Genomic DNA, 11,598 nt, shown 5'->3' with positions numbered 1-11,598 from the left:
TGATAAGGCTCAATTTTTGTCTGACGTCACAGCTTAGAACGATGTGCCCAGTTTGCGTATTTCCCGAGCTAAAGGTTGCCTGAAAAGTTGGCTTCCCCACAGTAGATGGTCGAAACTAGCGAAAAAAGTTTAGGCCCTTATCACCCCTGATAAGGCTCAAGTTTTGTCTGACGTCACAGCTTGGAACGATGTGCCCAGTTTGTGTATTTCCCGAGCTAAAGCTTGCCTGAAAGGTTGGCTTCCCCGCAGTAGACGGTCAAAACTAGCGAAAAAAGTTTAGGCTCTTATCACCCCTGATAAGGCTCAAGTTTTGTCTGACGTCACAGCTTAGAACGATGTGCCCAGTTTGCGTATTTCCCGACCTAAAGTTTGCGTGAAAGGTTGGCTTCCCCGCAGTGGACGGTCAAAACTAGCGAAAAAAGTTTAGGCTCTTATCACCCCTGATAAGGCTCAAGTTTTGTCTGACGTCACAGCTTGGAACGATGTGCCCAGTTTGTGTATTTCCCGAGCTAAAGCTTGCCTGAAAGGTTGGCTTCCCCGCAGTAGACGGTCAAAACTAGCGAAAAAAGTTTAGGCTCTTATCACCCCTGATAAGGCTCAATTTTTTCTGACGTCACAGCTTAGAACGATGTGCCCAGTTTGCGTATTTCCCGACCTAAAGCTTGCCTGAAAGGTTGGCTTCCCCGCAGTGGACGGTCAAAACTAGCGAAAAAAGTTTAGGCTCTTATCACCCCTGATAAGGCTCAAGTTTTGTCTGACGTCACAGCTTAGAACGATGTGCCCAGTTTGCGTATTTCCCGACCTAAAGCTTGCCTTAAAGGTTGGCTTCCCCGCAGTGGACGGTCAAAACTGGCGAAAAAAGTTTAGGCTCTTATCACCCCTGATAAGGCTCAAGTTTTGTCTGACGTCACAGCTTAGAACGATGTGCCCAGTTTGCGTATTTCCCGACCTAAAGTTTGCGTGAAAGCTTGGCTTCCCCGCAGTGGACGGTCAAAACTAGCGAAAAAAGTTTAGGCTCTTATCACCCCTGATAAGGCTCAAGTTTTGTCTGACGTCACAGCTTGGAACAATGTGCCCAGTTCGCGTATTTCCCGAGTTAAAGTTTGCCGCAGTGGATGGTCGAAACTGGCGAAAAAAGTTTAGGCTCTTATCACCCCTGATAAGGCTCAAGTTTTTTCGGACGTCACAGCTTGGAATGATGTGCCCAGTTTCGCATTTCCCGAGCTAAAGTTTGCCTGAATGGTTGGCTTCCTCGCAGTGGACGGTCAGAACTGGCGAAAAAAGTTTAGGCTCTTATCACCCCTGATAAGGCTCAAGTTTTGTCTGACGTCACAGCTTAGAACGATGTGCCCAGTTTGCGTATTTCCCGAGCTAAAGTTTGCCTGAATGGTTGGCTTCCTCGCAGTGGACGGTCAAAACTGGCGAAAAAAGTTTAGGCTCTTATCACCCCTGATAAGGCTCAAGTTTTGTCTGACGTCACAGCTTAGAACGATGTGCCCAGTTTGCGTATTTCCCGACCTAAAGTTTGCGTGAAAGGTTGGCTTCCCCGCAGTGGACGGTCAAAACTAGTGAAAAAAAGTTTAGGCTCTTATCACCCCTGATAAGCCTCAAGTTTTTTCGGACGTCACAGCTTGGAACGATGTGCCCAGTTTGCGTATTTCCCGAGCTAAAGTTTGCCTGAAAAGTTGGCTTCCCCGCAGTGTAGTAGTAGTAGTAGTTGTAGTAGTAGTAGTTGTAGTAGTAGTAGTAGTAGTAGTAGTAGTAGTAGTATAGACATTTGTAGTTAGTTTTAGGAATTGCTTACTAGATGGCGTTGTGTGTATGTCTTTGGAAAAAATATCACTAGATGGCGTTGTGTGTATGTCTTTGGAAAAAATGTCACTAGATGGCATCAGTGGTTTTCGTATTTTATTGAGGATTTAGAACTTGACGGACGATGGATAGACACAGACAGACAGACAGACAGACAGACAGACAGACAGACAGACAGACAGACAGACAGACAGACAGACAGACAGACAGACAGACAGACAGACAGACAGACAGGTGGATGATTTCGTATCTATGATAGACGGACGGATGGATGGATGGGCAGACCAACGGGCGTTTCGCCCCACTGATCATCATTCACTCCGTGAATACACTGTGAATTTTTATTGGGCCGTTTGACGGCACATATCGTCAATATTTATAATGGGATCATGACGTCACTAGACGTCACACGGGGACGTCATCATCGCTTGGCCAAAGGTGGGAATGTCGCGCAGCCACTACGAAACGGTGCAGAAAGCTTGCAATGTATCAGATGCCGGTTGCCATGCAAAACGACGTCTGGTGCAGTTGGGGAACTCGAGGGCGCACCGGCGCCATTCAGTTGTCATGCGAGCGACCACAAGACGCGCGAAGTGAGACGTTTAGCTGGCCGAACTTTTTGCAAAGCTTCCACGGCGTTGCGTGCACCTGATGTGTGAAACATAGTAGTAGTTGCTTACAGACTGTCTTGCGGCGCTTTCTTTCTGACCCTCAACGATCCGCAAGAGCAGTGTTTCACCCATATAATTCTAATTTCATTACTGGCGAATGTCTAGCCTTCGTTTGGCAGGGCATACCACTCAACGTTCGTTTACAATTTAAACCTACACTATCCATAACGCTGTGCCGGGGGATGGAATCGTTCTTCGGACATTATTCTTCAACAGACGTCCTAGATTTAAGTAAGCCCGTCACGCGACCTTCATACTGGTGTATGAAGTACACAATCCTTGTTCTTAGTTAGCCGACTCTACATGCAATATCTGCAGTAGAAGCAGTTTACGGCACGAACCCAAGTTTTGCATAGGACAGCTTTTTTTTAAAGCAGATTAATATCCATATTATACCTTTATTCTCTGTACGCGTACTCATATCTAGCATTGCACATTTTCATTTATTCTAGGACGATTTAAATTTAGATGCACATTCACCTTAATTGCTCGTCTGTTACTGAGACAAAAACTTACATAGGTACACCCCGTAGCTGTGGAGATAATGCAAGAACAAAGAAAAGTACGCACCATTTTCTTCGTGCTTCTGGTTGGAATTGCGCTCAAAGCGGGGAATGGCAACGTGCGCAGGAAAGCACAGACCATAGATATTTACTAAGGACAGATCTCAGTCAGTCAAGAACTTTATTAAAAGGTCCTGAACAGTTTTAAGCCACCAAGGTGTTCACGAGAGACATCCTAGCAGCCACTACTGTGGGCGACGCCCGAGTCTGGGCGGGACCATGGTGGCGTTCCACCAGTACTTGGGCCCTCTGGACTGCCTTGATGTTGGAACTTGGAGCTCCTAAGTGCCTCTTCCCAGTGGAACTGACAGGGCTCAAGACATTTTTATTGGCTTTTCAAGCAATGTGCTAACGTCTATTCAAGCTTACGGTCATGAAAGCAATAACGGCTATACAGTCAATGCAATAACTGCACATATTTAAATTACTGAAAGTAATCATGGCCTCCGAGGCAATTAACGCGATGAATAAAGCCTCAGGTAAGGAACAGTCGATGTATAAACAGCTGCCACGACAGTTTTACTTGGCAAAGATCCACGCTCCCCCACCTCGACAAAGCATGCAAAATGATGCCAGATGGGGCATAGCGTCTATGATGGCAACAAATTTCGAAAGATTGAATCGTGCCAAGAGCTTGCATTTTGTATAGTTTTGGTGTTAGTCACGTTATAGTCATGTAATTGACGCTTGTATGCTCATGTATAACTTCACAGCATGAGCGACACCGTGTGCGATTGTTAAGCACATGTAAACACAGTCACAGTAACGGTCTAATGAATGTGGCACCTACAAACAGAATCCTAAGGGTATTAGCAGTCTGCTTTCTAAGTACACGCCATCTGTGAAGCAGTGCGAAGGTACTGGAAGATGTCACCAAACGACAACGGACGCCACAGTTTATCTCGGGAACGAATAGCTTTGGAAGCAGTCTGCAGAAGCCAGCTCTGTTCTTGTCACGGGTAGTGATAAAAGAATGACACTTGGACGTTGCAACAACCCGCAGTTGGATTGTTAAGCACATGTAAACACAGACACAGTAACAGTCTATTGAATGTGGCATCTACAAACAGAATTCTAAGGGTAGTAGCAGTCTGCCTGCTTTCAGCCAGGTCGATGCCATCTGCGAATCAGTGCGAAGGTGCCGAAAGGTGTGGCAATACTACGACCGATTCCACCTGGAACAGATAGCCTTGGAAATCAGTCTGCTGGAGCCAGCTCAGTCCTTTGTCACGGGTAGCGATAAAAGACCGACACGAGAAACCTGCAAGAAAACGCGGCGGAATTGTTAAGCTCATGTAAACACAGCCGCACTATGAGTACTTACCAACATAATTCCAAGGTTAGCAGCAGTCTGCCTTCTGCCAGGATCACGCCAACAGCGAAGCAGTGCGAAGGTGATTAAAGGTGTGGCCATACTGTGACTGACGCCACCAGGAACAAATAGCCTTGGAAAGTTATCTGCCGGAGCCACCTTTGTCCTAGTCACGGGTAGCGATGACAGGCCGACACGGGAAACCGGCAAGAAAACGCGGCGGAATTGTTAAGCTCATGTAAACACAGCCGCAGTGAGAGCACTTACCAACAGAATTCCAAGGTTAGCAGCAGTCTGCCTTCTGCCAGGATCACGCCATCAGCGAAGCAGTGCGAAGGTGCTGAAAGGTGCGGCAGCACTACGACCGGCGCCACCAGGAACGGATAGCCTTGGAAAGTAGTCTGCCGGAGACAGCTCTCTCCTTGTCACGAGTAGCGATGGAACACCGACACGGGGAATCGGCAAGGAAACGCAGCGGAATTGTTAAGCTCATGTAAACACAATCGATGTAAGAGGCAATAATGTGGCACTTACCAAGATAATTCCAAGGGTAGGAGGAGTCTGCCTTCTGCCAGGATCACGCCAACAGCGAAGCAGTGCGAAGGTGATTAAAGGTGCGGCCATACTGTGACTGACGCCACCAGGAACTGATAGCCTTGGAAAGTTATCAGCCGGAGCCACCTTTGTCCTAGTCACGGGTAGCGATGACAGGCCGACACGGGAAATCGGCAAGAAAACGCGGCGGAATTGTTAAGCTCATGTAAACACAGCCGCAGTGAGAGCACTTACCAACAGAATTCCAAGGTTAGCAGCAGTCTGCCTTCTGCCAGGATCACGCCACCAGCGAAGCAGTGCGAAGGTGCTGAAAGGTGCGGCAGTACTACGACCGGCGCCACCAGGAACGAATAGCCTTGGAAAGTAGTCTGCCAGAGACAGCTCTCTCCTTGTCACGGGTAGCGATGGAACACCGCGACACGGGGAATCGGCAAGAAAACGCAGCGGAATTGTTACGCTCATGTAAACACAATCGATGTAAGAGGCAATAATGTGGCACTTACCAAGATAATTCCAAGGGTAGGAGGAGTCTGCCTTCTGCCAGGATCATGCCATCAGCGAAGCAGTGAGAAGGTGATGAAAGGTGCGGTCATACTGCGACCGATGCCACGAGGAACGGATAGCGTTGGAAAGTAGTCTGCCGGAGCCAGCTCTGTCCTAGTCGCGGGTAGCGATGAAAGACCGACACGGGAAACCTGCAAGAAAACGCGGCGGAATTGTTAAGCTCATGTAAACACAGACGCAGTAAGAGCACTTACCAACAGAATTCCAAGGTTAGCAGCAGTCTGCCTTCTGCCAGGATCACGTCATCATCGAAGCAGTGCGAAAATGCTGAAAGGTGCGGCAGTACTACGATCGACGCCGCCAGGAACGGATAGCTTTGGGAATGAGTCTGCCGCAGCCACCTCTTTCCTTGTCACGGGTAGCGATGAAAGACCAACACGCGGACGCTGCGACAAAACGTGGCGAGATTGTTCAGCCCATTTCAAACTGACTGTAGGAGTTGAGTGTACATTAACCAAGAAGGTCATGGCACTGACTGACGTTTCTCCTGCCTATAGAAGTATCAGCGATTGAATGTGGAGGCGCTGCTGACACGGCCATACGGAGTGGGTCGATTGCAACTTTCTCCTTGCCTGAGGCTGGACAGTCTACGACGCACCACTCGTTCAAAAATGGGACATCTGCAGTCATTGGTGTATCTGTATAGATGCAAAAGCCGCTTGTTTAGCAATGACAATGAAATGCAAAACATTGTAACTCACTATATGCGGTGCAGCGGCCCATACATGGACGCGTGGATGGTCGATAGGACTCAAAGAAAAGTCTGGTAGTAAACCTCAAAAGGGCACTGTAAGCAGAGCACCGTGAATAAAATGTATCATGCGGAACACGGCAACCAGGAAAAACAGCAGTTACGCCAAGTAAATCGTACTGTTTGGAGAACAGTAAGCCCGGCTAAATCAATCCCTGACGATGCCATTCCGGATGCCGTTTGCTTCCGCGAAACTACATTTTGCGGAAGCGCACGCGCGCTTCTCGACACGAAATAGTGGTTGCTTCACAAAATCACTCGAAAGGGGTTATATGATCTTGACTAAATCGCAAGAGGACACCTGTCATAATCTTAATTATCAAGGCTGAAGCTATATAGGGTGCGTCCTCCACCCATGCCCCGTCCTCTTCGATGCTGTCAGACACGACCCAGTGAGGCTGCAACCGCCGCCCACCAAAACTGCAACCTCGTCAGTCTTGAATACCATTGTCATCCCTCTTGCAATGCAAGACGGATTCATGTGATTGTGCTCGGATGGTTGTCGTAGTTCGACTTCGATGTATGGCAGCTCGCAGAGATTTGAAACGCCCAATAAGCACTCTTTAGAAACACGAATGTACGAACAGCTGGTGTGCTCACCACAAGGTTCGCAAGCGGACGCGGACCGTGGTCGCTGAATTCGACCAAAGCGGGCGGTGCATGGTGCGTCCCACGAAGAACGCGAATCGCGCGTACCACAGCAACGGGCCGACAGACTGCCCACATACGCTAATCAAGTCCGACAAGGTTGACAACCTCTTAATGGCCGGAGAAGAAAGCCTTGATCTGCAACGTGAAGAAGCTGCGCAGAATTAACGAAGCTATCGAGCTAACGAAGCTACACCGCATGCCGTTGCTTCCTCAAAACCACATTTCACATAACAAAAGACCATGCACGACAATGTGAGTCGATCATGCCGCGCGCAAGCTACCCAACTACGAAATTGTGGTCGAGGTAGCAACGTCATTCGGAACGGGCAAATATCACTGACGAAACTGAAAGAGAACGGTCATCAAGCTGTCACTTACCTGCCTAACTGCGAGCTGAACCTGAAGCTATATGCGTCGACACAACAGCGACGCGGCCCGTCCTCTCAAATTCCGTCACGGCGAATACCCGATACGTGGCTGCAGTCCGCGCAGAAAAGATACGGGCTTAATTTTACTATGCAGCTAGCCTCACGTAACTTTTTGAGCGCAGCATGGCGCCAGGCACGTAGTACTAATTTGAAAAACTCAACTGACAGCTGCGTACCATCCTCGCGAGCTCAGGGACTCCCTATCTTACTTGTTGACCGATGACCAAGCAGTTCGTGAAGAAAGTTGGTCCCGCTGGTCTCCGAAGAGATGTCTACCATGAGTCAAAGTTTTGTCCAGGCGATGCCGATGGTTGGTAAACACGCAGAACGAAAGATGAATTTACGGTAGTCCCGACTTGCGTCTTGTAAGTTCACTTCGGCTTCAACGGAACACCATTAGCGCTAGGCCTATGGTAACTTCGTGAACGAGTCCAGGTCCGACGAATTCGTCTAGCGTCGCATGTATTTCAGAAGCTTGCGTGGAGGACGAGAATGGTCGTGCGGGAGCGACTTGAGGGCCGAGGTAACGTCCGCGAGCACCGAGCAGTCTTTGCTTTAGCAACCGGAACACATTGCCTGAGGCATTGTCTGAAAGCGGGCCAGGCAGCACGAAGTTTTTTGGAACGTTCCTCACATTTTCAATGTCAGGCCGAAGCCAAATCTTTAAAGTCCGTAAAGAAGACTCGATTGAGGTAAGAGAGGCACCATGTAGTCGAGTACAGCCACTATCGGTGCGTGAATACGGCAGTAATGCGACGCGTATAGCTCAGCAGGTAAACCGCCAACGCCTAAGGAATACAGCAAAATGGCGGTCCCAGACCACGCAAAGGCGCGCATCGACCACGACTATCGCGATCTCATGATGCTTGGTTCATGCGTCGATATTCCTGGAAAATTTTCTTCATTGGCGCATTGGTCAATCTTGTCTTTACGTCACTGTCGCACGCCGCCCCGACGCTGCTGTTATTACCGCTATCAGCGCGAGTGGCGATGCAGAAAAAAAAAATCTCAAGAAAAAAAAGTCGGGTCAGCATGCTGGCCTATCATGGAATATTCTGGAAGCTTCTTTCGTGTTATTCGATAGCAACGCTGTTGCTTTCGTTTTATCGATGTAAAATCCAAAAATCCGCGAAAGCGCTACATCAACGCGCGATCTTCAAATTTTAATCGGGGCGTAGCATTTATTTTCAGTACTCGCGCGCAGAAAGCCTGCTTCTGGATTTCGAGAAAAGAAATATATTGACAAACGTATCAGCGGAAGGACTCCTCCAAATTCACGATGGCTTACTGATCAGGAGCGTTGCCACACATTCCGAGTTAATGAATTCAAACATGAGGTATTTTACGGGCCCCCATCCACTTATGAGGCACGCGGAAACTGGCTGTGCCAAAATCAATTTTCTGAGCGTAAATCGAAGCACAGCCGACCAATCCTATAACTATAGCGTGCACGAGGGGCTCTTTTTACAGTGAAAGCTGTTCGATGAGATCACAACTCGGGTCACGCGCAGTTGTCCACCGCCGCCGGCAGTGTCCGTAATCACGTCGCGCCAAATTAGAAAAAAAAATTAACCACCAATGACACAGTGGTGCCCAAACGCGGGTCCGCTGGGTGCCAGCTTAGTATTCTACCACTGAGTCAGCCTTAGTTTTTTTTTTTTTTTTACACACTTTCCCGACGTCAAGCCTTAGGCAGGCTTGATGTCGGGAAAGCAATCACGTTAATAATCTATACTTATAAAATGTTTTAAAACAGCAAAACAACTGCCAATCGTCGCACAATGCCGAATAGCATAACGAGTGGGCCGTCAAATGCTTGAACCCGTTACAAAAGCTTGTTCTTGTTCCCAGCTAAGGTACTCGGCTGCTGACCCGCAGGGCACGGGTTCGATCCATGCTTTTTTCTCCTCAACTTTACCGCACTTTATATTCCGGCTTTCCAGGCCATACTAAAACGAGTACGGAAAATGTATACTTCTCCTGATACGAAAACCTTCTTATATAAACTTCATACAGATACGCTACCAGTAAAACCATGGTTGCAAGAAAAAAAGTATATTTTTGTTTCTTCAGCTAACTGCGCCTCTGCGATGTACCCGAGACCACTGCTTTATTAGCTGCAAAGATGTCATTCTGTTTTGAAACGTCCTTGAACGAGCCATTAAAAAAGGATTTAACTATAGTTCACATAACACACGTTACCTTCCCCCAACATGTTTTGATGAAGTGCCCTTTGATATGTTCTTTCTTATGTGAATGCACAGTCTGTGGAAAACGCGCATGTAAGACCGTAATGCAGAACCAAATACTGCTTCAAGCATTCATTTCATGTAAATGACATTTATGAAGAATTGCTTTACTCAAGTAAAAAAAAGATGCGCGCGAAGATTGTAATTTACTGAAGTATTCCTGAAAAAGTACCATACGGTGAAATACCAACTATCCCAACTTAACTGAATAAGTGTAATGACTTATGCAATATCACATACAATGCGCATGTCAGATGTTATCTAGCCAGGCTCACACCTGAAAAGACATAAATGGGGTAGCAGATAAGCACCCACGCACTTCATCCGGAGGCAGCAGTGTTGCGCACTTGAACTCTCAAGGTAGGTGTACGCTTTCGGGAGCTCATTCAATACTTGCCCCGTGGTTGACTTAGCGGTGTTCGTTTGCAGAATGGAGACAATGAAATCGAACAAAGGACGCACGAAGCTGTGTCTTGGCTGGGCATCCGCTGGCGTTCTGCTAAACGTAATGGATGTCAAGGCGCTTTAATTGCGGACTAATCCTCAAGCGACTACCGTCTAAGCGTTCACTGCAACCACCCTGCAGAATGCTGCGATGATATCGCAAGACCTTACGCAACTTGCGAATTAATTTACTGCACTCGTTTCGAAAGAAAAAACCCGCCGCCATTGTCGAAGATGCCGCCAGAAACCTTGGTGACGAAGAAGAGTGCCGCATAGGCAGTGAGCAGAGCTTGAAACATCGCATACGCCAGCAGCAAGTTAAGATGTACCCACCGAATCCTGTCAGCCTCGGGGACGTTGTTATTCCGGCACTTTGGGCTATGACTGCGTGCATCCACGTACGTAGAGCAATTCCTGATCGCTCGAGCTACGTATGGTACTGGCCCAGAGACCAAGAACAGAATGTTGTCTTTGCCAGCATAACGTGCTTGCATTAAGCTATAAGCTGAGAGCAGCACCTCCTTTATGAACGGAGACTTTGATCTCTCTCCCAAGAAATTTCTGCAGTTATACTTTGTTCTTGTACCGATAGGTCAGGGCATTGAATCAGTTGCTTATGTCTTCATGACAAGGAAGAACTTACGAGGATCTGTTCAAGTGATTACGGCAGTGCGAACTCCTTGGACTCGCGTTGTATCCGGATGTCCTTTTACATGTGATTTTGAGAAGGCAGTATTGAGTAAACATAGTTTTTGGAAAAGACGTCACAAGATAGTCGTACTCTTCTTTCATTTGTGCCAAAGCGTGCACCTGGCGGAAAAATGAAGAGCTCGGGCTAGTCTCTTGGTGAGATCAGGAGTTAGGGAATTTCGTAGGAGTGCTGGGCGGCCTCGCTTTCCTACCCCTTTACGCCGTACATAATGGAACGACCACGATGGAATTACAAGACGGTATGTGGGAAGTATGTCGGCCGGGAGGACGAAAGTTCACAATTTACTGTAGGTTATTGGACACATGATGAGCTTTTATTAACTTCACTCGTTTTCGAGCACACTCTGGCCAAAAATTCACTAAGTGTCGAATAAAGATTGCAGTTTTTGTCGAGCGAGTTCGCACACGACTTGTTTCACGGTGAATTTTCATCTGGCGACTTTCTTTTTTTTTTAGACAGCAGTGCCAGTTTCTTCCGAGAACGTTTTTTTTTTCTACACCTCAATAAGCAGATACGCTGAGGGAAACTTTGATGCCCCCTCCCCACCAAAAAGGGGAGGGGGCACAATTAAAACTTAGAGGAGAAAAAGTTCACTATATGTCCCCAACTTGACCTAACTAAATTCCTTAGTTTTTCACGATGAGTTGAGGTAAAACTCGCTCGGTCAATCAAGAAAATGTGCCGCGCCTTAGTTTTTCCCAGCTATAATATAGGGGTTTACGACCTAACTACCCATAAAGTTAACACGGTATGTATTGCAACTATGTAACTACCACGCTTGACAAGTAGTTTCGATTTCGTTTCTTTTGTACCAATGCTTACTCACCGGGAGATTGTTCGAAGCCAACACGATCCGTTAGTTGGCCGTTCCGCCCTTCTCCGGTCT

General features: G+C 47.6%; 1 protein-coding gene across 7 annotated transcripts; it reads right to left on the bottom strand.

The window, feature by feature from the left end:
- Positions 1–3,150: 3,150 nt before the first annotated feature.
- Positions 3,151–8,213, bottom strand: LOC119167883 (uncharacterized). Of its 7 annotated transcripts, XR_012884408.1 has the most exons (10): positions 7,517–8,199; positions 6,179–6,264; positions 5,954–6,115; positions 5,672–5,863; positions 5,417–5,608; positions 5,148–5,301; positions 4,893–5,046; positions 4,626–4,779; positions 4,371–4,524; positions 3,151–4,307 (listed from the first exon to the last, which is right to left on the bottom strand). XR_012884408.1 is itself a non-coding variant. In XM_075867559.1 (9 exons), the coding sequence occupies exons 1-3, from the start codon at positions 7,584–7,586 to the stop codon at positions 5,723–5,725; spliced, it is 369 nt and encodes a 122-aa protein (XP_075723674.1). In that variant the 5' UTR covers positions 7,587–8,213; the 3' UTR covers positions 3,151–4,307; positions 4,371–4,524; positions 4,626–4,779; positions 4,893–5,046; positions 5,148–5,301; positions 5,417–5,608; positions 5,672–5,722. The 7 variants fall into 7 exon arrangements, 2 of the variants coding, with proteins under 2 accessions (XP_075723674.1, XP_075723675.1); XR_012884405.1 differs by lacking the exon at positions 6,179–6,264 and having other exon boundaries at positions 7,258–8,197; XR_012884407.1 differs by lacking the exons at positions 5,954–6,115; positions 6,179–6,264 and adding an exon at positions 7,258–7,356 and having other exon boundaries at positions 7,484–8,195.
- Positions 8,214–11,598: the final 3,385 nt, after the last annotated feature.

The sequence above is a fragment of the Rhipicephalus microplus genome, chromosome 6, assembly GCF_043290135.1.
Source record: "Rhipicephalus microplus isolate Deutch F79 chromosome 6, USDA_Rmic, whole genome shotgun sequence".
NCBI classification, from domain to species: Eukaryota; Metazoa; Arthropoda; class Arachnida; order Ixodida; family Ixodidae; genus Rhipicephalus; species Rhipicephalus microplus.
Note: the sequence above shows the minus strand (reverse complement) of the source record. Positions and strands in the feature narration are given on the sequence as shown.